Source organism: Neomonachus schauinslandi, chromosome 3 (assembly GCF_002201575.2).
Source record: "Neomonachus schauinslandi chromosome 3, ASM220157v2, whole genome shotgun sequence".
In the NCBI taxonomy this organism is placed as follows: Eukaryota; Metazoa; Chordata; class Mammalia; order Carnivora; family Phocidae; genus Neomonachus; species Neomonachus schauinslandi.
The window spans coordinates 14,842,633-14,867,418 of NC_058405.1; the positions used below are offsets into that span (position 1 = coordinate 14,842,633).

Sequence of the window (24,786 nt, forward strand, 5' to 3'; positions counted from 1 at the left end):
ACTGAGCCACCCAGGCGCCCCTCATGTATCATTCTTAATCTTATCTTGTTATCTAGACAAGCTTATATGTCACTTTTTATAAATATCTCTCTGCTATTAACTTTTCACATATTTAGGGCTTATTTCTTCCAACTAAAGGTTAAACTGCTGAAGAACAGGATATATGTCTTAATGCCTAAAATTAATGCCTATTTTTCTTTTTCATTTAATACTAACTCATTTAACCTATGAGCTAGGTTGTACGATCTCTAATTTTAGATAAAGAAATTGAATGATTATATAACTTGCCAGAAGTCTTGCTTTGGATGATGGCAATGATGAAGATCAATCATGACAGGAGAAAACATTTACTAAGAGCTTTCTGTACTTCAGGCCCTATTCTAAGCTAAACCAAAAAAACCTAAAGGACATTTTGGATTATCCCCCTTTTACACACAGGGGGATTCTGTGGCTCAAAGTCACTTTCTAGATATGCCTCCTGAGGCAAGGGAAATAAAATCAAAAATAAACTATTGGAACTACATCAAAATAAAAAGCTTCTGCACTTGGGGTGATGAACACAGAGTGATGTATGGAAGTTCTGAATTACTATATTGTACACGTGAAACTAATTTAGCACTGTATGTTAACTAACTGAAATTAAACTTTAGGGGCGCCTGGGTGGCTCAGTTGGTTAAGCATCCCTCTTGATTTCAGCACATGTCATGATCTCAGGGTTGTGAGTCGAGCCCTGGTTCAGGGTCTGCACGGGGCATGGAGCCTGCTTAAGATTCTCTCTCTCCCTCTCTCTCTGCTGCTCTACACACACACAGTCTCTCTCTCTATAAAAAAAAAAAAAAAGAAAGAAGAGAGTTGTATTTTCTCTACCCATCCTTCTCCCCTACATAATTTCTCTCTGGGCTCCTATCTCATGGACATGTAACCAATCTGAACAATCCAGAAACCTGGGCATCATACCTAATTCTTCCTTCTCCCTTACCCCATTCAATGTATCTCTCTGGATCCAATCTCCTAAATGTCTACCTATTTCTCTCAATCCCCACCTACGCTAGTCTAATCTTTGGCCTCCATAAAGTCATACTTGGATTACTTACTGTAACAGCTTCACTATCAGACTGCTTTCACTCATGTCTTCTTCCAACCCATTCTCCGGAGTAGCCTGGATTTTATGGAAGAAAACCCTGATTCCCAGCATAAAGCCTCCATGACTATAAAAACAAAACAAAACCCAAAAAACCCAGCTCCTGGGCCTACATATGTCCTCTTTGCAATCAGATCACTGCTTCCCTGTCCAGTTTTCTCAGCTCCTGCTCTCATCATACCCGAGGCATCGTTTTCTTAAATGACAAGGATGCTCACTTCCTGCCAGGATGGGCCTCCCAGCCACTTTGCTAACACAGATTCATTCACCTTCTTAACATTCAGATTTCCAGTACATCCCCTCCTTTAAGAAAGCCCTTCTTGACCAGACCCCCAAATCCCAGTCAAGTTAGGGGACCATTCTGTCTGTTCCTGTAGGGCTCAATCACCACACTTTAGTTATATGGTATCATATTTGCCTGATTATTTCTTACCCTAGTAAAATCTTTCCAAGGCAGAGACTAGTTTTCTTCATCAGCAACTCTCCAACATCTACCACCCTGCCTTGCAAATAATATGCACTCAGTGTTCACTGAACAAGTGACCAAATGCACTGGGGACAGCAGGAGTCAGTGATAGCTCAAAGACAAACTAAACCATGTAAGATACTGTTTAGGATCACGATAGCTGGTATGGACCTGAGGTGATGCTTATTTACAGGAGACCCTCCAGCAGCAGAGTAACCTGTACATACAACAAAGAACAAGATCCTCACTGTAGCCCAAAAAGAGATTAAGTATATTCAAACTTCTGTTCCATTATGTAAAATGTAGCTGAGTATACTTACCTGGTTGTATATATAGCACTTTATTAGTAAGATTAAATCTTTGCTACCTCTAATAGACTGGTAAATGCCCTTAATACCACAAAAAGCCCATTTAAGTAAAAACATAAAAAGCAAACAAGTTATTATATATCATCTGTAATCACAAATCTCTAAAAATTAAAGTATAAGAATTCTTTGATTGGTAAAGATAAAATACAGTCACAACACAAAATTTATCTTTTCAAACCAGACCCAGAAATCATCTATTTTATGATAATACCATAATATTTTTTTTAATATTTTATTTATTTGAGAGAGAGAGACAGAGATAGCAAGAGAGAGAGTGCAAGCAGGGAGGAGAGGGAGAAGCAGGCTTCCGGCTGAGCAGGGAGCCTGACATGGGGCTCAATCCCATCCTGGGATCATGACCCAAGCCGAAGGCAGATGCTTAACCGACTGAGCCACCCGGGCTAGGGATTCTCTTTCTCTCTCTCACTTTCCCTCTGCCCCTCCCCTGCCATTTGCACACATGTTGTCTCTCTCTCAAAAATTTAATTTAATTTATTTTTTTTTAAAGATTTTATTTATTTATTTGAGAGAGAGAATGAGAGAGAGAGAGAGCACATGAGAAGGGGGAGGGTCAGAGAGAGAAGCAGACCCCCTGCTGAGCTCCAAGGAGCCCGATATGGGACTTGATCCCGGGACTCCAGGATCATGACCTGAGCCGAAGGCAGTCGCTTAACCAACTGAGCCACCCAGGCGCCCAATTTAATTTAATTTAAAAAACACAGGAGAAAAACTTTGGGACCTAGGGATTGGTGAATAGTTCTTAGACAGGACACCAAAAAACACTATACATAGGAGAAAACAGAAAACCGATAAATTGGACATCATCAAAATTAAAAACATTCGCTCTCTCACAAACCCTGTGAAGAGGACAAGACAAGCCATGGTCTGGGCAAGCACATTTGCAGACCACACATGTGATAAAGTATTTAAAATACATAGAGAGGGTGCCTGGGTGGCTCAGTTGGTTAAGCGACTGCCTTCGGCTCAGGTCATGATCCTGGAGTCCCGGGATCGAGTCCCGCATCGGGCTCCCTGCTCGGCAGGGAGTCTGCTTCTCCCTCTGACCCTCCCCCCTCTCATGTGCTCTCTTTCATTCTCTCTCTCTCAAATAAATAAATAAAATCTTTAAAAAAAATAAAATAATAAAATAAATAAAATAAAATACATAGAGAACTTCCAAAACACAATAGTAAAAAAGCAAACAATCCAATTAGAACATGGGCAAAAGACATGAACCAGCTTTACACCAAAAAGGATGACAAATAAGCACAAGAATAGATCATTAAACATTAGGGAAATACAAATTAAAAAAACAATGAGCTGTCACTACAAACTTCTCCGAATGGCTAAAATAAAAAAGTGACAAAACCACATACTGGCAAGGATGCAGAGGAACATAAAATGGCACAGTCACTCTAAAAAGCAATTTGGTGGTTCATTCTAAAACTAAACAGGCAATTATGATAGAACCCAGAAATTGTACTTCTAGGCATTTATCCCAGGAAAATGAAAACTTCTGTTCACACTAAAACCTGTACAAGAATGTTCATAGCAAAAGAAAAAAGAATGTTCATAGCAGTTTTTTGGTGGTTTTTTTTTTTAAGATTTTATTTAGTTATTTGAAAGAGACAGACACAGCAAAAGAGGGAACATAAGCAGGGGGAGTGAGAGAGGGAGAAGCAGGCTCCCTGCTGAGCAGGGAGTTTGATGTGAGGCTCGATCCCAGGACCCAGGGATCATGACCTGAGCCGAAGGCAGACACTAAACGACTGAGCCACCCAGGTGCCCTGCAGTTTTATTGATAATAGTGAAAAAGTAGAAACAACCCAAAGGTCCATCCACTGATGAATGGATAAAAGGTGACATACACATACCATGGAATACTTAGGATTAAACAAGCAAAGTGATATATATGCAACAATCTGGATGAATCTTCAGGGAATTCTACTGAGTAAAAAAGTCAATGCCGGGGCGCCTGGGTGGCTCAGTCGTTAAGCGTCTGCCTTCGGCTCAGGTCATGATCCCAGGGTCCTGGGATCGAGCCCCACATCGGGCTCCCTGCTCTGCAGGAAGCCTGCTTCTCCCTCTCCCTCTCCCCCTGCTTGTGTTCCCTCTCTCGCTGTCTCTCTCTCTGTCAAATAAATAAATAAAACCTTAAAAAAAAAAAAAAAAGTCAATGCCAAAAGTTTATATAATGTTTTAAGTCCATGTATGCAACATTTTTGAAATGTCAAAATTTAAGAAATGAATCACAAACTAGTGGTTGTCCAAAGTTATGGATGAGGGGCCGGAATAGTATGTGAGGGAAGTGGGTGTGGTTATAAAGGGGCAACAGGAGGGATCCTTGTGGCAACAGAAGCACTCAGTATGTTAACTGCAGTGTAAAGAAAAAGGGTACTGAATTAAACACACACAAAGAAGTGAACACTACTACTAAAACTGAGGAAAACTGAATAGACAGGTAAATTGTATCAATGTCAATATCCTGGTTGTAATATCGTACTACAGGTTTACAAGATATTATCACTGAGGAAAAGTGGGTATTGGGTAAAGGGTACACAGGATCTCTCTGTATCATTAATTACAACTGTATGTGAATCTACAATTATCTCAATAAAAATTTCAACTAAAAATAAAAAATCATTCAGTACAGCTGCACATTCTCATGGAAGAATCCTGTAATAATAATAGCAAGGGTGGTTTTTTGTGTGTTTTTTTTTTTAAAGATTTTATTTATTTATTTGACAGAGAGAGAGATAGCAAGAGCAGGAACACAAGCAGGGGGAGTAGGAGAAGGAGAAGCGGGCTTCCCGCCGAACAGGGAGCCCGATATGGGACTCGATCCCAGGATCCTGGGATCATGACCTGAGCCGAAGGCAGACGCTTGAGCCACCCAGGCGCCCAGCAAGGGTGGTTTTAAGAACACACTAGCAGTGGGCGCCTGGGTAGCAAGGGTGGTTTTAAGAACACACTAGCGGTGGGCGCCTGGGTGGCTCAGTCGTTAAGCGTCCTGCCTTCGGCTCAGGTCATGATCCCAGGGTCCTGGGATCGAGTCCCATATCGGGCTCCCTGCTCAGCGGGAAGCCCGCTTCTCCCTCTCCCACTCCCCTGCTTGTGTTCCTGCTCTCGCTATCTCTCTGTCAAATAAATAAATAAAATCTTTAAAAAAAAAAAAAAAAGAACACACTAGCGGAAGTATGACTGTCAGAAAACAATCTAAAAGTATAAAGTCTCATGAAAGTCCCCCTTCTTGTTTCCGAGAGGTTTTAATATCAATCACAGAAAAGACATTAATCAAGACATACCCAGAGTTCCAAGAACTCACTTCTCCAAAAGGATACATCCATTGCCCAGTAAGGATTAATTTTTGCTAAACCTTTATTCTAAATTGTGTTATTTCTAAAAGGCTACTCTAATGTTGTGATTGGAAAAAAGTTCTAAGTAATAGATTTAACCATATGTTAAAAAGAAGGAAACCCATTCTTATGCTTTATCATTCATCCATCCATTCAACAAATTTCTCACAACACTTGCTATGTACAAGAACTGGGCTGGGGAAAGGTGACCCCAACACCATGGCCTCCCCACCACCTGTCCTTCAGCCTGCTCTCAAGCATCTTCCCAAATAGTAAGGAAAAGTAGACAAACATAAAGGAACATCCAGTTTTACTGAGACCATGAGACAGCTACTGATTAGATTTTAATACAATTAAGTCTAATGTTTTTTGGATTTCTCTGCATATGACTGAGCATTGTGACAAAGGTTATGAAAATAGTAGAAATTTCAGTTTTATATTCATAGTGGTTATCATCTCATAACTGAGCATTTTTATAAAGTACAAAAATGCAAATAATGAACAAGGAGGTTTATACAGTTGACCCTTAGGGTTATTAGGGGCACGGCACCACCCACCCCCTACAGTCAAATCCACATACAACTTGACTCCTCCAACACTTAACTACTAGTAGCCTACTGTTTACCAGAAGCCTTATCAATAACAAAGTCAATTAACATATATTTCAAATGTTATATGTATTATATACTGTATTCTTAAAGTACACTAGAGAAAAGAAAATTTTATTTAAAAAATCATAAGGAAGAAAAAATACATTTACACTACTTAAACAGTCCACATATAAGTGGACCCATGCAGTTCAAACCCATTTTGTTCAAAGGCCCACTGTATATATGCTCTTTCTAGACCACTCCAAAAACAAATCCAGACAGAATAAAAATGCAGGTCTTAAAATAAGCTTAATGAGGGAATGAAGACTTTGGCTATCTCTCCAAATCGTTTTTCAATTACATGTAATCTGTACCATCCCCCAACAAATCCAAAACACTTTACACATTGTAAAATAGCCATATGGGAAATTACAAAATTCCGTTTTAAGAATGTCTCATTATTCCTTTCAAATCAAATGAAGGGTTTCCCAAGCACTTTTAGAATAGTTCAGCTGACATCTCTAGATTCTCATGGAAAACAAAGCAGAACATGTGAGCTATATAAACTGAATTAAAATTACGTATTATTGAGCGCCTGAGTGGCTCAGTTGGTTAAGTGACTGCCTTCGGCTCAGGTCATGATCCCAGGGTCCTGGGATCGAGCCTCATGTTGGGCTCCCTGCTCAGTGGGAGTCTGCTTCTCCCTCTGACCCTCTCCTCTCTCATGCTCTCTCTCTCTCTCAAATAAATAAAATCTTAAAAAAAAATTATATACTCTTTCCACATATTTTATCTTCCAACTATTAAAGTGATTCCCGGGCACCTGGGTGGCTCAGTCGTTAAGCGTCTGCCTTCGGCTCAGGTCATGATCCCAGGGTCCTGGGATCGAGTCCTGCATCGGGCTCCCTGCTTGGTGGGGAGCCTGCTTCTCCCTCTCCCACTCCCCCTGCTTGTGTTCCTGCTCTTGCTATCTCTCTCTCTGGCAAATAAATAAATAAAATCTTTAAAAAAAAAAATAAAAAATAAAAAAATAAAAATAAAAAAAAATAAAGTGATTCCCTCATGTCAGTCACTATGTATTAATTCAGAAACTGTGATTTTTATACACACAAATCAGATGATTTTCCCTTTTAGCTATAAAGTTATTGCTAAATGTCTTACTATAAAAAGTCCCATATATTCACTCATCTTCATAAAGATGTTCAACATCGGGGCGCCTGGGTGGCTCAGTCGGTTAAGCGACTGCCTTCGGCTCAGGTCATGATCCTGGAGTCCCGGGATCGAGTCCCGCATCGGGCTCCCTGCTCGGCGGGGAGCCTGCTTCTCCCTCTGACCCTCCCCCCTCTCATGTGCTCTCTCTCTCATTCTGTCTCAAATAAATAAATAAAATCTTTAAAAAAAAGATGTTCAACATCTTCATAAAACCAAATACAAACTGAACTTACCACTTTTTTAAAATCATCTTCTGCTTCATCAAGTTTTCCTTGTTTGAGTAATAAGTGACCTCTCTGTAATCTTGCCTAGAAAAAAGAAAAGGTGTTCCGAGTACCATGCATTTCCAAATATTCTTTAAGCACAAAGAATAAAACCAAATGCGCTAATGAAGCATTAATGAAATATTTATTTTTCCAATGTCCACTTGACAAAGGCACTCTTGAGAACAATTCCTGGAACCATTTAATGTGTATTACTTTTATTAAAGTATGCTTTCTTAAAAATACTTTTTGTGCTATATCCCTCAAAATTGAAAATAGGTGTCCATACAAAATCTTGTTCATGTAATATTCATAGCAATAGCTAAAAAGTGGCAACAACCCAAACTCCCACCAACTAATAAATCAGTAAGCAAATGTGATCTATCCATACAGTGGAATATTATCTAACCATAAAAAGGAATGAAGTGTTGACACATGCTACAACATGGATGGACCCTGAAAACAATACGCATAGTGAAAAAGATCAGACACAAAAGGCCACACACTGTATAATTTCATTTATATGAAATGTCCAAATAAGTAAATCCATACAGACAGAAGGATACGTGGTTGCCAAAGGCCAGGGCATAAATGGGGAGGGGCTGCTAATAGGTACTAGAATTCTTTTGGGGGTGACAAAAGTGTTCTGGAACTAGACAGTGGCGATGCTTGCACAACCCTTTGCTCTTCTAAGGATACCAACTCTCTGATGACCAATGTGACCATAAGACAGAAAACACATTGATAGTCCACTAAAACTTATATATTACTTTTACAATACATAAAAATGTCCCTAATCCTCTGTTAAGTGCATCAACACACATAAAAAGCAAGATGAAAGCCACTTCAACTACCTAATAGCTACTATAATACTAAGAAAATGAACTACTTAACCTTTGTGAAAAGTTGTGCTTAGCTAGGTAAAGTAACAGAAAAAAATTTGACATTTGGGAATTCCATCCCAAAATAATATTTCAAACCAAACATTCACCCACACCTAATCAGTTATCCCTAGTCCTTTTTGGAATATGGCAAGATATAAACAATAAATGAGTTACCAAATTAATTTTGAAACCATCTAACTTATCCTATTATTTTAAGCCATTATATGCTGACCTCCCAATCATCAGGATATCCCATTAGACTATAAATTCCTCCATTTCTGAAGCTTCTGTGTTGGTTGCAGGGGAGGATCAGTCTAATTCACGACTGTGTCCTCACCACAAACCACTGCTTAACTGACCTATCTCCTTTTCTTTATTCCTCCTGCTACAGCCTTAATTGGAACTATTATCAGTCACCTGACAGCCTTTTAATTCAACAGCTTTTTAAAAATTTTATTATGTTATGTTAATCACCATACATTGCTTCATTAGTTTTTGATGTACTGTTCCATGATTCATTGTTTGCGTATAACACCCAGTGCTCCATTCAATACGTGCCCTCTTTAATACCCAACACCGGGCTAACCCATCCTAGAGCCCTCTAGAATCCTCAAGTTTGTTTCTCAGAGTCCATAGTCTCATGGTTCGTCTCCCTCTCCGATTTCCCCCCCTTTATTTTTCCCTTCCTACTATCTTCTTTTTTTAACATATAATGTATTATTTGTTTCAGGGGTACAGGTCTGTGATTCATCAGTCTTACACAATTCACAGTGCTCACCATAGCACATACCCTTCCCAATGTCCATCCCCCAGCCACCCCATCCCTCCCACCCCCCTCCACTCTAGCAACCCTCAGTTTGTTTCCTGAGATTAAGAGGTCTTTCTAAACCACAAAGCTAACACCACTGCCAAGCTTCTAAAAATCAGCAGCTGCACCCACTGTTCCTCTTTTCACACAGACCCTTGATTGCAGAAACTCTGAGTTTTTCTTATTGCCCAGTCCTCTACACCACAGCTGCTTTCTCTGTCCTCCAGCTATGCCTAGCAGGCTGGTCCTCACCTTAAAAGACAAATTACCTCTTCCAAATTCCCATAAGTTCTCCTTTAAAGAAAGTTTAGATGCACTTACCGCAGTGAAATCCATCTTCAATTCAATCACTTTAGTTAAATCAGGAAGTGCTGCTTTTGATTTGCCCATAGCTAAAAAGACAGTAGCTCTCCGATAGTAAGCAATATAGTTATCTGGGTCACCATCTGAAAATTAAAATAGTAAGTATTGGCTCTTGGTAATTTATTCAAAACCCAAATAACCTGAACAGTACTTGAGTTTGCAATTCTCTTAAGAAAGGTATTAAGGAGGGGCACCTGTGTGGCTCAGCCGGTTAAGCATCTAACGCCTGGTTTCGGCTCAGGTCATGATCTCAGGGTTGTGGGATTGAGCCCCATATAGGACTCTGGGCTCAGCACAGAGTCTGCCTGAGATTCTCTCCCTTCTCCCTCCCTCCCTCCCCCTCTGCCCCTCCTCCCGCTAGCTCTTTCTCTTGCACCTGCTTGAGTGCTCTCTCTCTAAAATAAAGTTTAAAAAAAAAAAAAGAATTTCTTCATCAATAATGCATCATGTTGAGTAGCAAGATCACTGCAAATAAAGCCAGAACAGGACTGGGACGCCTGGCTGATTCCGTCAGTTAAGCGTCTGCCTTCAGCTCAGGTCATGATCCTAGGGCTCGTGACCTAATGTATTATTTGTTTCAGGGGTACAGGTCTGTGATTCATCAGTCTTACCCGTATCAGGCTCCCTGCTCAGTGGGGAGTCTGCTTCTCCCTCTCCCTCTGCTGCTCCCCGTTTGTGTTCCCTCTCTCTCTATATCAAATAAATAAATTCTTAAAAAAAAAAAGAATACTTTTATATTTTTAAAGAGTTGCCAAAAAATAAAAATAAAAAAATATGCACACAGAGACTATATGGCTACAAAGCTTAAATATTCATTATCTGAAAAGAATTCACTATCTGGCTCTTTAAAGAAAAAGTTTGCCAACCTCTGGGTTAAAATATTAACTATATTCAACTCATAACTTCTATAAGTATGCAATTCAGTCTTTGTCTTTGCCAAAATTTCCTTAAGTAAAATACTGATTGAGAATGTGACTATGCCTTATTCATAGGACTTTAGAAAATTATAGACTTCCAATTAAACTGACATATTAAATATGCAATCTCGGGGCAACTGGGTGGCTCAGTTGGTTAAGCGTATGCCTTCGGCTCAGGTCATGATCCCAGGGTCCTGGGATTGAGCCCCGCATCAGGCTCCCTCTCCCTCTGCCCCTCCCCCTGGCTCATGCTCACTTGCGCTCTCTCTCTCAAATAAATAAAATCTTTAAAAAAAAAAAAAAAAGTGCAGGGCTCCTGGGTGGCTCAGTTGGTTAAGCGACTGCCTTCGGCTCAGGTCATGATCCTGGAGTCCCGGGACCGAGTCCCGCATCGGGCTCCCTGCTCGGCGGGGAGTCTGCTTCTCCCTCTGACCCTCCTCCCTCTCATGCTCTCTGTCTCTCATTCTCTCTGTCGCAAATAAAATCTTAAAAAAAAAAATTTAAAAAAAAAAAGTGCAATCTCTGCTCCCTCACAAATTCCAACTAAAATGGCAGTGAAGAAATAAAGGTACAAATCTTAGGACAAAGGAAGAGAATGGAAATGAGAGGACTAACTGAGTTAAAAACATTTGAAAGAAGGAAAACAGATGGATGCGTTAGGTTTTGAGCTAATTCCACTCTGCTCAGTGCCTACAATTAGAAGCAAACCTCGTGCTGCCAAACAGGCCTTCTAGAAAGCAATTCTGAAACATGTATGTTCTTGACCAAATCCAGCCATGTGTCTTAAACAAATACACATTTATTTATGCACACAGATGTTCCATCATTGTAAGATTTACAACTAAAACTCTCCGAAAGTTCTACCCCTGAAGGTCTGATCATTTGAAAAACAGGACAAATGGGAATCTGTATGGCAGGATAGTATATAATCATTGAAAATCCTGGTTTTGAGCAGTTGTTAATGGCATTAAACTACCTGAAGTACTGCTGGGCAAAGGTGGACCAGGAGGAGAGAGTAGGCTGTACAACGTACGAAAGAAGGTGTACAAATGGCCAAGAGCACACGAAAAGATGTTTACCATCACTAATCATTAGGGAAATGCAAATCAAAACCACACCAAGATACCACTTCACATCCATTAGGATGGCTATTATAAAAAGAAAGGAAAAAAGAGGGAAGGAGAGAAACGCAGACAGAGAGAAATGGGGAACAACTGCTCGATGGGTAGAGTTTCAGTCTGGGATGATGAAAAAGCTCTGGAGAAGGATGGGGGTGCGGGCTGTACAACAATATCAATGCACTTAGTGCCACAACTTCGTACACTCACAAATGTCAAAATGGTACATTTTGAAATACGCATTTTATTGTACTACATATTTTATTGTAGTAATATTTTTGAAAAACCAAGAGAACTGGGCATTTTAACAATAAAAAAAAGTTTAATTTTTTTCTCAAATCCAAAACAAAAACCAAAAACAACCCATATATCACAGCTAAGCATCACTGAAATTTCTTTCCTGGTCAATTTTGCTTGGAAGACAAGGGAAAAGGAGCACTGTCAGCAGCTGTATATAGGGTATTTCCTCCAAAAGACTGTAATTAGCCTGAAGAAAAAGTAAGAAACAGAGTAACTACACTTAGAGCATACATGACATAGATTATTTTTAGGTTCAGTTCATATTCAACTTAGAATGCGCAATGAATTAAACATGTGGGTCTGGCCATAAGAATGATTTGATACCTAAGGATTTCTGACGCTTAAGTGACTGCCTCTGAACGGAAAAGGAAATTCACCATTGGTCAACAGCAGCTACCTGGGCAGACAGATCGGGTTTTCTTCTTTATACTGTATATACATACTCCAAAATGTGTCACAATGAACATGGAGTACTTTCATGACTTATTTACACTAAGCAAAAAATAAATACTAGAAATTACATGATTTAAGGCCTGGAGTTTACATCACACACTGTCACCTTCATATGTCCAAATCCTACTCCATCTCTGAGATACAGCTTAAATGACCTATTTGATTACACATGTGAAAATATACCTTCCATTCCCTAAATTTCCACAGCATTCTGTAATACAGCATACCTCTCTTACTATGCCCATAACACTTACCACTCCCTCTGACATTACTTTTACATACACCTCAAGCTAGAGAAATTCCTTGAGTAAATTCACTTTTGTCTCCCTTATCACCTGGCCCACAGGGACTCAAATAAAAGGAAATGGAAACAAATTCCTGATCACCACAATCAAGGCCAACACTGAGACCTGCCTAGGACAAGCAAGGGACTAGAAGAAGTCAGAACGGACACAGCTTGTTTGGTCTTTCTCTCATTTCCGTAGGACACTGTAATAATAATACTTGGCAGGTCCCTGGAGCTAGCCAGCTTCCCCACAGGCTCTCCTCACCCCTACCCTCCCCCAGAAGCTCCTCCCTTGCTTCGGGCCTCGATTCCTGGGTCCTTCTCATCGAGAAAGGCTTCTATTTTGTTTGCTTTCCCTAGTGCCATCCTGCTGTGGACAAGAAGGAAGCACAACAACATCAGCCCAGCCACAGACCAAGGAAAACATTTCCCAGCCTCCGGATGAATGTGGCTCCCTTCCAGAGCCAGGTCTGTAAACCTGGGGAATAAATGGTTTGTTGCCACACTCTGTTCTGCCCAGAAGAGGTTTTTGTCAGAGGAGACCAAAGACGGCGAGGGCTGAGGTCTCTGCTCCATCGCCTGCCCTCTGGTCCCAGCAGCCCTCCCGAGCTGGCACGGAGGGTCTGGCAAACTCCGCTGTCACTTGCTTTTGGAAGAGGAGCTGCTCATAGATTCCGACCTAACTGGTCCGAGAAAGTTTTCCATTTGGAGTACTTTCCATTCAGGAGGCAAAGCAAACAACTGGTCACACGGCTCCCTTCTTCCCTGCCAGCCACCCCACTCCGGGATTCGAGAGGACAGACATAGCTCTTAAAGAGATGTGCCTCCCCAGAATATTCAAATCATTCTCTCATGAAATTAGCAATGGATTTGCAAACACAGATGTTGCTTATTTTGAACTCTGTATCTAGTTCTTTCAAGAAAAGAAGAATGCTTAGTGCTAACGTTGGGCATTTTATCAAGAAGGCACTTTCACTAAAAATTGCATTGGACTTCACTTTGGGAAAAAACTGACCGTTTCAGTCTATGCAGAAAAACCTCCAAGGAGGATTATATATGACACAGCTTTTGTATTAAGTATTTGATTATACATATATTCAAAATGTCTATATAAAATAATTCTGGAGCATTCACTTTCATTTGCTTTATTCTTCAGTTTTTAGGTATTTTTTAAGACATGAAGTGGGAATTAGAACCCCAATTTATAACAATAAACCTACAAAAATGAGGAATCAAATGATAATGGCTCAACGTGTGAATCAAGAATCAATGTTCTTAGCTGTATGGGGTCACCTGAATGGCCAAACAAAATAGCTGTCCCTGTGTCTTCATCTTAAAAGACCAACAGTTCCTAGAACTCATGTCCATTCCCGTATCCCTGTGCACGAAGCAGCAACTGAACAAGGGCTGGTTTAAGAAATTCATGCTTAGTGTCTCATAATACAAAATCCGATAACCTTGAAAATAATCACTTATCCTGTTATCCATTCAATACACAATGCAGTTCATTATTTAAAATACTCACAAGTCTGCATACAGAAATATTAGATTTCATTTGAAAACAGGTCATTCAAATTGTTATACTAGTTTATTAGAAATTTGAACATAAGGGGCGCCTGGGTGGCTCAGTCAGTTAAGTGTCTGCCTTCAGCTCAGGTCATGATCTCAGGGTACCTAGGATCCCCGCTCAGCGAGGAGTCTGCTTCCCCCTCTCCCTCTGGCCCTCCCTCCTGCTTGTGTTCTCTCTCTCAAATAAATGAATAAAATCTTTAAAAAAAATGTGAACATGAGAGTTCATCCTAATCCTCAAACTACCAAACAACTCAAATATGAGAAAATTAGCCATAATAAAAAAAACCCACAACTACTAACTGGAGAAAATACATCAGAAAGCCAATTATAAATGATGTAAACAGTGGCAGTGGAAAGCAGAAAGACCACCACCCTTGCCTAGATACAAAAAATGTTTATTCTTGCTCCCAGCTAACCCAGCTCTACCGCTTCATTCAAACTTTTACTGAGTACCTACCAGAGATTAAAATAATGACTAAGGGGTGCCTGGGTGGCTCAGTCGTTAAGCATCTGCCTTCGGCTCAGGTCATGATCCCAGGGTCCTGGGATCGAGCCCCACGTCAGGCTCCCTGCTCGGCGGGAAGCCTGCTTCTCCCTCTCCCACACCCCCTGCTTGTGTTCCCTCTCTCGCTGTGTTTCTCTCTGTCAAATAAATAAATAAAATCTTTTAAAAAATAAAAAATAAATAAAATAATGACTAAATAGGATACTGCCGTATCCTTAAGATGGTGGCTGATACACACACGTGCACACACAGAGGAATATTACTCAGCCATAAAAAAGAATGAGAGCTTGCCATTGCAACACATGGGTAGACCTAGAGGGTATTACACTAAGTGAAATAAGTCAGAAAAGACAAATACCATATGATTTCACTTATTTTATTTTTTTTAAGTTTTTTTTTTATTTTTAAGTAATCTCTACACCCAGTGTGGGGCTCAAGATCAAGAGCTGCATGCTCCACTGACTGAGCCAGTCAGGCGCCACTTCATCTATTTCATTTTTAAAGATTTTATCTTTAAGTACTCTTTACACCCAACATGGAATGCGAACTAACAACCCCAAGATCAAGAGTCACATGCTCTACCAACTGAGCCAGCCAGGCGCCCTCCACATGACTTCACTTATATGTGGAATCTAAAAAACAGGATAAGCAAAAAAAACAGACTCTTAAATCCAGAGAACTGGTGGTTCTGGGGGTGGTGTGGAGAGATGGGTAAAATAGATAAAGGGGATTAAGAGGCACAAACTTAGTCATTTTATAAATAAGTCAGAGATGAAATGTACAGCATGGGAATATAGTCAACAATATTGTAATAACACTGTATGGTGACAGATGACTACACTTATTGTGGTGAGCACTGGATCATGTATAGAACTGTGAAATCAATGTTGTACAACTGAAACTAATATAACACTGTATGCTAATTACACTTCAATACAAATAATAATAATGATAATAACAATAATACTAAGATTCTACCTATCCCTAGGAAGTTCACAATCTTTTGAATTAGAATGTGACGTCTGGAAAGTTACTAAGTACTCTTTGTTTCCTTCTGTCTAGATGTGACTAGTAATGCCCATCCCCATTTCACAAATGAGGTACAAATGTGATAACAAAGCATCATGATATGTTTAAGTGACAAATAAATGTAGACATGGATTTTGTTTTTTGATTTAGCAAGTTGTGAATGGGATGCTGATTTTCTTACCAAGCAAATGGGGAAACCCATCATTTCAGAAATGCCCACCGTTTAATCCACCGCATTAGACATTCATTCCTGCCAGATATAGAGAGCTAAGACATTCTGTTAAGTCTATCAAAAAAGTGATTTCAGATCCTAGAATTCATTACCTCCGTAAGATCATGCTGCGGGAATAAGAGGGCATCTTTCACACTGCACTGCAGTTTCTCTAATGATAAATCTCTAAACAAAACTTGTGTCTGACTGCTTCATAACACTGAGGTAAGTGCCACTGTTTCAGAAGACTAAGTGGAAAGTGGTAATCAACATTCTTCCCTAAATCACGGTTTCCAACAGATCAAGAATGTTTCCATCAGTTCCAAATTTTAAAACTCGTGCCAAAAAATATTCATTTGCCAGATACGAAAAAACTTCATATCAAATCACTGATAGATCTGTACCATACTGTAGAAACCATTTGTGCTGCTACTGAGTTTTAATACATAAACCTTTTACTGTGTTAAAAATGTAATCATAAAACATACCAAGCCCAATTTTCAAAATGCACCTAGTAATTTTTCAAAAATGAAAATGGAAGGGTGCCACAACCATAAATAATGTCAACTATAGCATTATAATAAAAAACAATCCGTTGATAACTCACAAGGCTGCTAGCCAAATTCTATTACAAACCCTACCATCAGTTTCTAATCACAGAAGTTAAAGAAATAAGTACATCAAAAACTGAGGAGTTTGGAAGCATAATAAATGAGTAAACATTTAATGAGCTCTTTATACAGTCAGCGTAAAGCAGGGTATGAAGACGCGAATGCCATTTCCCCACCGCAGCACAGCTCCTCGGCCCGCAGCGGGGAGTGCACGCCTGGCCGGTCTACCAGGCAGGAGCCCGGACGCACTCACTGCTGGGGAGAGGCGCTCACTAACTCACTGCGCTGCCCAAAGCAGCCAGTGGGGCCATTATAAAATCTGATGTTTGGTAAAGGAGACCATTGAAACGGAGGCTCTAAAGCTCTTTTCTGATAAACACACATACACATCTCATAAGAGATTCAACGGACCATGACACCACCACCCCCATTACTATCTCTCATACAGTGTCGTCATATCCAATTTAAACTTTATTTTCTCAAGTTAGCTATGATCAGTGTTTTACACAAACTAAAACGACGAATGTCCCAAACTACACAGGTCCTCCTCAGAAAGTATGACATGGGCACCATTCTGAGAATGGCTGCAACCCGCCAAATCATGACAGACAGAAGGACACTGCTCTGAGCTCTGAATACACAGTAGTGCTTCGCTTTCTACCTTCAGTGAATTCCACAAATCAATTACCATGTTCTAGCTTTACTAATTTACGTCTTTCAGTGACTACAACAACATTTTATTGGGTATTTTGGGAAAGAGACATCTCAAGAATTCTTGTATGGCACTGAAGCTAAAGAAAAACAGGCAGTCATTTTAAACTACTGTAACAATATTACACGGCCCTAATGTTTCTGCTAAATGTGAGATTAAAGAAAGCAAATAATAAACTATTAAGTAGGTAGGAGGTATAAGTTTCTGCAAATATTCTTGCACTACTAGGGAAGAATCAGTATTTTTTTAAGACATGCTTTATCTAAGACAATAATGGAAATTTTTTTTCATTACTATGCTGCAGCACTGAAGACAGTTCAAATCACCAGAAAAGTGTGGCCTCAATAATGACATGGTCACATAGTATATGGTCTCTACTGAAAAGTAACTTGTGTGAATTGTTGTGCCAATTACCCACCACTTCCCAAGGTGAGCTAATTGCCAAAATGAAAAAATTTCCTAATAGAAACTTCACATAATTAAGAAAATCCTATTAACACATCAAGTCTGTTTTTTAAAAGTCTTAATTTTCAGAGACATAAAAATTATATTTCCACATACCTTACATGTGTTATTGTACCCTATTTTCAAAAAGATCTTTATATACATTATTCTTCACCTAACCTTCACAAAGAAATCCTTTTTTGGGTAGCACAGTGAAAACTGCTAGGAATATGCAGGTCACTTGTTTAAGCCAAAATTTACTTACATAACTTGACCAATAATCATAGGATTATCAAGTGGCATAGCCAAGATTAAAATTTAGGTTTCCTATTATTCCAGAGAGCTAATAACACCAGTAATAAAAATCTGAGTTTTCAAAACAGCATGAAGAATAATATTGCCAAACCAAAATCTAATCATGTTCTGTTTACAAAGTAAATTATAAGAGTAGGATGATAATTTTTCTGGTGAGCAGAACTGTATCTTATTAAAAATATGCAAAAAACAAAAAAACCCCACCTCATTACCCCGCAGTTAACTTGTCACTCTTAACCAACCCAAATAAAGGTGAGAATGCATAAATTTAAAAAAGGATTCAAAAAGTCAATGTCAAAAAGTCCTAGCACAAAAGTGTACGCAGTGACTCATAAGAAAATCCTTTAAGCCTTCACTTAGAACCTATTTATTGTGGCCATCTCGTTTCTCTCAATCCCAACAGACTGAAAGGTGCAAAGACAGCTGACACTACAGACAAATACAAGTGAGCAACAGAACAGCCTAAGAGATGGAGGAAGTTTGGCCAACACAGAAGAGGCAATGGACAACAGGATCCCCCAAAGGCCCCAAAGTAAAATAATTATACCAATGTTCTCAAGTCATCAAGAAAATTAAACCGTCTTCAGTGAAATCTTCTAGGAGGGCAAAAAACTATATAATACAGTGAGAAAAGCTTTCTGTCAAAATTACCTTGAATTATTCTTGGTACTTACAGTAGAAAGTCTTAAGTTACCTGGAAAATTCTCTCGTGTTAGATACATACGCATTTAAGTGTTGTGCATTTATTTTATTAATCTATTTCACCCAGAATCTTGTAAATATTTTTAAATGTTTTCCTTAAACATTAAATAATGTTTATTTTAAATGTTATCCAAAGAAGGAGCTGTTAATTATAATTCACTAGAATGGCCCCTGAGGGTTTTTGGTTCTAAGATACAAACCTACTGCAGCATGAAACTGAGATAAAGCATCAGCTAGCTGTCCAGCTGCAAGTAATTTCTTGCCCAATTCAAGATGTTTCTCAACATCTGCATTTACTCCACATTCAGCACCTAAAAACAACAACAAAAATAAGTTAACTTTCCGTGACCAAGATTTAATTCTGAAGAATAAAATGTTAAAAATACGGGGCACCTGGGTGGCTCAGTTGGTTAAGCATCTGCCTTCAGCTTGGGTCAATGATCCTAGGGTCCTGGGATCACCCTGTGTTGGGCTCCCTGCTCAGTGGGGAGTCTGCTTCTTCCTCTCCCTCTGCCCTGCCCCCCAATCGCCTGCACTCTCTCCCTGTCTCTCAAATAAATAAATAAAATCTTTAAAATATATATATAGTTATCTGCTTCAGGAATCTGCTCAGATAAGAAGAGTCACAGAAGCTAAAGAGTGACATAGAAAAGGTAACAAAAAAGCACAGTGCTTCGTTTTACAGAGTACAAGTGACCCCAAAATATACGCATTATCACCCTGGTCAATCAAAAGAATGTAACCAGTCTCCAAAATATAAGGGAAACTGCATAACACAGTAGTAGTAAAAATGTGTCAAACAACAAAATCATAATTGCTTTGTTAAACTAGAATTTCATTTTTTTAAAAGATTTTACTGATTTATTTGACAGAAAGAGAGCACAAGTAGGGGGAGTGGCAGGCAGAGGGAGAGGGAGAATCAGGCTCCCCACTGAGCAGAGAGCCAGACGTGGGGGCTCGATCCCAGGATCCCGGGATCCCGACCAGAACTGAAGATAGACGCTTAACCAACTGAGCCACCCAGGCTCCCTCAGAATTTCATTTTAATGAGTATATTCGAGTCCACTCTAATATTCATGTACTTATTGAGCATCTACAATGCACCAGGCACTACTCTAGGTATTTGGGATAAGTGAGCAAAACAAACAAAAACCTCCGCCATGCACAGCACTGGACATTATGGAGGGAGGAGACAGACTTCAGAAATACACAGATCACATAGCATGGTGGGTAAAAAGTATCATGGAAAAAGTCAAGCCATGTGAGGACATCAGGAGTGCTGGGGCTTTCAGTGTTAAACAAGGTGGTCAAGGGTGGGCCTCACTGAGAAACTGACATCTGAGCAAAGACTTACTTGAAGGAAAGTAAGGAATTCACCACGCAGATACGAAGAAAAAGAGTTTTCCAAGAAGGAGCAGCTAGTGCAAGGGCCCTATGTCAGGAGCATGGCAGGTCATGTTCCAGAAACATGGTTCCAAGATACAAACCTACTGCAGCATGAAACTGAGATAGGCCAGGATAGGCCAGGATGGCTACCCCAGAGCAACAGGAAGACAGTACCATAAGATGAGGTCAAGTAGAGGGCCTGACTGTGTATGGCTTTGGTTTCACTCTGGGTAAAATGGGGAGCTACTGAGGAATTTGGAGTAGAATAACATGATCTGACTGTCTACGACAATTATCAATGTGCTACTTTCTCTGCTCTGAATTCATCCATCAGTACCTGGCTTTAAAAATGGACTGGTTTTTAAGCATTTCTTCTTTATACTGAGCACAATATTACACTCTGTCACAGTAAAATGTACCAAAGGGGCATTGCAGGAAGGACGCTTTCTGGATCTTGTTGCTGTCTTTATTTTTTTCTGGCTCCTGCTGCATGGTGCAAATGGGAGGATATCCAGTGGTGCCCTAACCTAGCCATATGCCCACAGGTCCAGTCCCTCAGCAACCTGGCAGGCTTGACTGGGCACTATCTCCCAATGAGGACATCATACACTCCAGGCTGCATGCCCACAACAGCACCCCAACTTCCCATACTCACAAGCCAACCAACCCGGGCTCACCTATACCTGAGAAGGTTATTTCCTGCTTGCTCAGCTACAGTGGACCAGCTCTAGTCCCAGCAACTCAGCAAATTTTTCTATCAGCAACTTTAGGTTGCACCTATAACTTCTCTAATAAGATCTAAACCCCAGACTTGAGTAGGGGGATCCCCTCTCAGTTGGCCTTCCTTTGGGGACCATCTGTTAGTCATAGAATGAGTATATCGAGTCCACTGTAGAGCTTTGTTTACATCTTTACAGTTATTCTCCTATCATAACTTAACAATTCTTTATATTAAACTTCCTTCTTTTAAATTACTCTGTGGTCTCTGTCTCCTGAATGGACCCAGACTTATGTACTGTTGGCACTGGGGAGTGGTCTTAGCAGACAGACCCACAAAGATAGGTTTTGAGGACTGGTTTGGTCATGCCCTTGAGCCTCTTGAGTGCAGTGCTGAGCTCACTGTCAATTAGAAATAAGATGTCAATAATCCATAGCAGGTATTAGAATCAGAATTAATCACGATACCATTTGTGGTTGACAGTAATCACATGCTAACTGGAAAACCAAGGCTGCTGCACTTGATCCCAATGACAGTAGTGAGGAAGGTAAGGACTGCGGTGGGGGGGGGGATTCTCTTAAGTGCATTAGAGCACTTACAGAGAGAAAGAACCTGCTAGCTTGAACCCTCAGCTCAAGTATCCCTCTGTGAGCTTCCACGGCAGCCCTAAAACAATCTCCTATTTTGGGTAGCCACAGAGCTGATCTAGCTGAAAATCAAACACAAAATTTAATTGAATGTGTATAGAAGGGTGCATATGGAAACTAAGAAGCCAAGCATTTCTCTTTTACAGTGAGCGTGATGTTAAGCTATTCAGGGTGTTAAATGGACACTGCAGAAAAAAAAAAAAATCTTCGGAACAGTCATCTCTTGGGAAAGTGAGAGAAAAGACACACTGGGAAGGGGCAAAAGAGAAACTCCCGGGGTGATGATAATGTTCTAATCTTGATAGAGGTATGGGGTACACTGGGATGTGCAATTATCAAAACTTAGCAAACAGATACTTAAAACATGGACAATTATACATAAACTTTACATCCAAAAAAGCTGTTGATGATATGCATGTTAAAGTATTTAGGGGAGGAGTGCCTAGGTGGCTCAGTCATTAAGCATCTGCCTTCGGCTCAGGTTATGATCCCAGGGTCCTGGGATGGAGGTCCGCATCGGGCTCCATGCTCAGCGGGGAGTCTGCTTCTCCCTCCCCAACTCGCCCTGCTTGTGTTCCCTCTCTCGTTGTCTCTGTCAAATAAATAAATAAAATGTTTAAAAAAAAAGCATTTAGGTGAATGAGTACTGGTATTATTTTGAAATGTATTTTTAAAAAAGAATTAATGGATGGATAGAGAAAGGCCCAGATGGATATGTGTTAAAACCAAGTATGGTATTTGTATTAATGGTAGAATCTAGGTGACGGATACAGGAATGTACACTAAAAAATTCTTTCAACTTTGTGAAATGTTTAATAATAAAAATTTAGGAAAATATATAATATAGTGTTATGATGGGGAAACACACACAGTATTGTGTAAGGACACAAGTTAGGGCACCTAACACCTACAGTTAAATAAAATTTAAAATGCAATTTCTCAGTCACACGAGTCACAGCTTAAGTGCTGGGAAGCTAGTGAGCACAGGAAACACTGTGAACAGTACAGAACACTTCCTATCATCACAGAAAGTTCTACTGGACAACACTAAGGGGGGTTTCCGGAGGTCTCACCTGAAACCTGAAGGAAAAATGGGAATACCACCAAGGTGAAAAGGTCTTAACAGGGAAAAAACCAACATTCCAAACACGAAGAACACTGCATTTAAATGCCCAGAAGTAAGAGAATTAATGAAGCTTTCAGAGAAATTAAAGTCCTACATTTTGGGTAGCTCTCCTCTCCGTCATGATTTCATTATTCTGGAGTGGGTCACTTCAGGGGCTAGGTGAGTCTCATAAACAGCCGGAGGGAGAGGGAAACCATAAGGTATCTGTAACAATCATGCAGGTGATATGATGGTTATCTGACTGTGGAGCAGCCATGGAAATAGAGGAGAACAGAAGAGAGAAAGAAGACTACACATGGCTTACAGCAACTGGATGTGGAAGCCAAGTGAAGAAAGAACAAGAGTCCAGGATGCCCACGGCAACTATGTGAGCAACTATGTGTGCCTGCCACTTTAGTCATCAAAAGCAACTGAACTCTTTTCCTCTACTACAGCAAAGAGCTGAAAGAAATTCACTTTATCTTGCTATTTGCCCTACTAAACAAAGTAGCTTTTTCAGCTCTCAGGGTTCCTAGTTCCTATACAGTGTCTTATTTCCTTGGGTGCCTGATGGACCCCTCCAGGCAAGGAAGAAAGGGAAGAAGGGGAGGGAGGCAAGGAGGGAACCTTAACTTGATGGCCTCAAAAACTTAGGGTCCTGAAGAGCCCTGTTTGTTTGGGGCAACAACATAAAGATGTCTAACCCATTTAAGACTGTATGGGTAACACTTAGAGAAATTAGTTGGAGTTTTCAATGGGCTGGGAAAGCATTTGCTTTCCCTTTTAAAATGAGAATATAGACTCTTGCTCTGAAAATTCACTATGTAATAAAGATTCAGAAACCAGTTCTATTCTGACAGGTCAGCTGTAGTTCCACCTAATTCCAAACCATATCCAAAAATATAACCTGCTTTTCATAACGAAGATTACAGAAACGAATGTATTTCATTCAACAAATGATACTGAATATGTACTATGTGTCAAACTGTGGCCATAACAGAGATGAATAGGGTGGTCTTTTCCAAAGAGACAATGAGGAGAATACGCCAGGCTTTAGCCATTTGTGAGAATGCTCTAGGCAGCAGGGTTCCCAGCAGTGACTGCAGGAAGACACACTACTTCTGAGCATTACACTGGCATCTCTGCAACACACTGAAGTCTTTATAGAATACATAATACGAAGAATGGGACTGACTTCCAAGTAATCTTGAAAGGAAAGTGAAAGTATAGGTGAAACAAGATCCGCCATACGTTGATAATTTTTGAAGCTGGGCAAAGTACACCATGGTACACGATATTATTCTCCCTACTTTTTAAGATTTTCCCAAACCAAGTTTTTTTAAAAATTTAAATCCCTTCAATAAAGAGAAAACCAGCAGATAAAAATCTCATACATTAAAAAAAAATGTTCTGAAGTGGACCACAGGGACTAGATCAGGACAGCCAACTGAGAACATGAGCCTATCTCCCAATGTGCTCAAATTCCAGAAATGACAGAAGTTATTTAAAGAATACATGCATAACCTTTCCAAGGGGTGGGGGGACCTCTAAAAGAGGATGGCCATCAGAAAAACAGAAATTTTAGGAAAAAAAAAACAAAAACATAGAAAGGACAGGATAGGGTTAGTGGGCAAAATCACACCCAAACACCTTCCTGAGGGAAGTGTGCCATGGAGGTGGATGCAGTTCTTTCTTTCTTTCTTTCTTTAAATTTTTATTGGTATGTTAATCCCCATACATTCCATCATTAGTTTTAGATGAAGTGTTCCATGATTCATTGTTTGTGCATAACACCCAGTGCTCCATGCAGAACGTGCCCTCCTCAATACCCATCACCAGGCTAACCCATCCTCCCACACCCCCCTCCCCTCCAGAACCCTGTTTGTTTTTCAGAGTCCATCGTCTCTCATGGTTCGTCCACCCCTCCGATTTCCCCCCCTTCATCCTTCCCCTCCTGCTACATTCTTCTTTTTTTTTTTTCTTTCTTAACATATATTGCATTATTTGTTTCAGAGGTACAGATCTGAGATGCAGTTCTTTGAGTGCTCCAAACTCTGATACAAGGAAAAGGAAGGAACCCTTGGATTTCCCAGCCTCCAGCCAGGCAATGAGTCTTCTCCAACAGTGAGTATTCACAGATTGGCAATGAGCAACTCTGAAATTTACAAAGATGATAAAAATCAATCTTTAAGAAACTAACACCAAATAAGAGAATTAAGGGGGAAAAAATGAGTGGGACAAACAGGAAAAAAATTTCCAAAAATGAATATAATTGACATCTTACAACTTCAAAAGATGCAGCAT

The 24,786-nt window shown here is 40.0% G+C and overlaps 1 protein-coding gene across 2 annotated transcripts in view; it reads right to left on the bottom strand.

Moving 5' to 3' along the window:
- Positions 1-24,786, bottom strand: part of DNAJC3 (DnaJ heat shock protein family (Hsp40) member C3) — a 70,902-nt gene that overhangs the window by 33,653 nt on the left and 12,463 nt on the right. Inside the window, exons 2-4 of one of the 2 annotated variants that reach the window (XM_021695991.1) lie at positions 18,827-18,937; positions 9,410-9,534; positions 7,367-7,441 (exon numbers count right to left, since the gene is read on the bottom strand). In XM_021695991.1, the coding sequence (XP_021551666.1) occupies positions 7,367-7,441; positions 9,410-9,534; positions 18,827-18,937 (311 nt within the window). Of the gene's footprint in view, positions 1-7,366; positions 7,442-9,409; positions 9,535-18,826; positions 18,938-24,786 lie in introns of those variants that run through there. The other variant, XM_021695992.1, reaches the window with a different exon arrangement.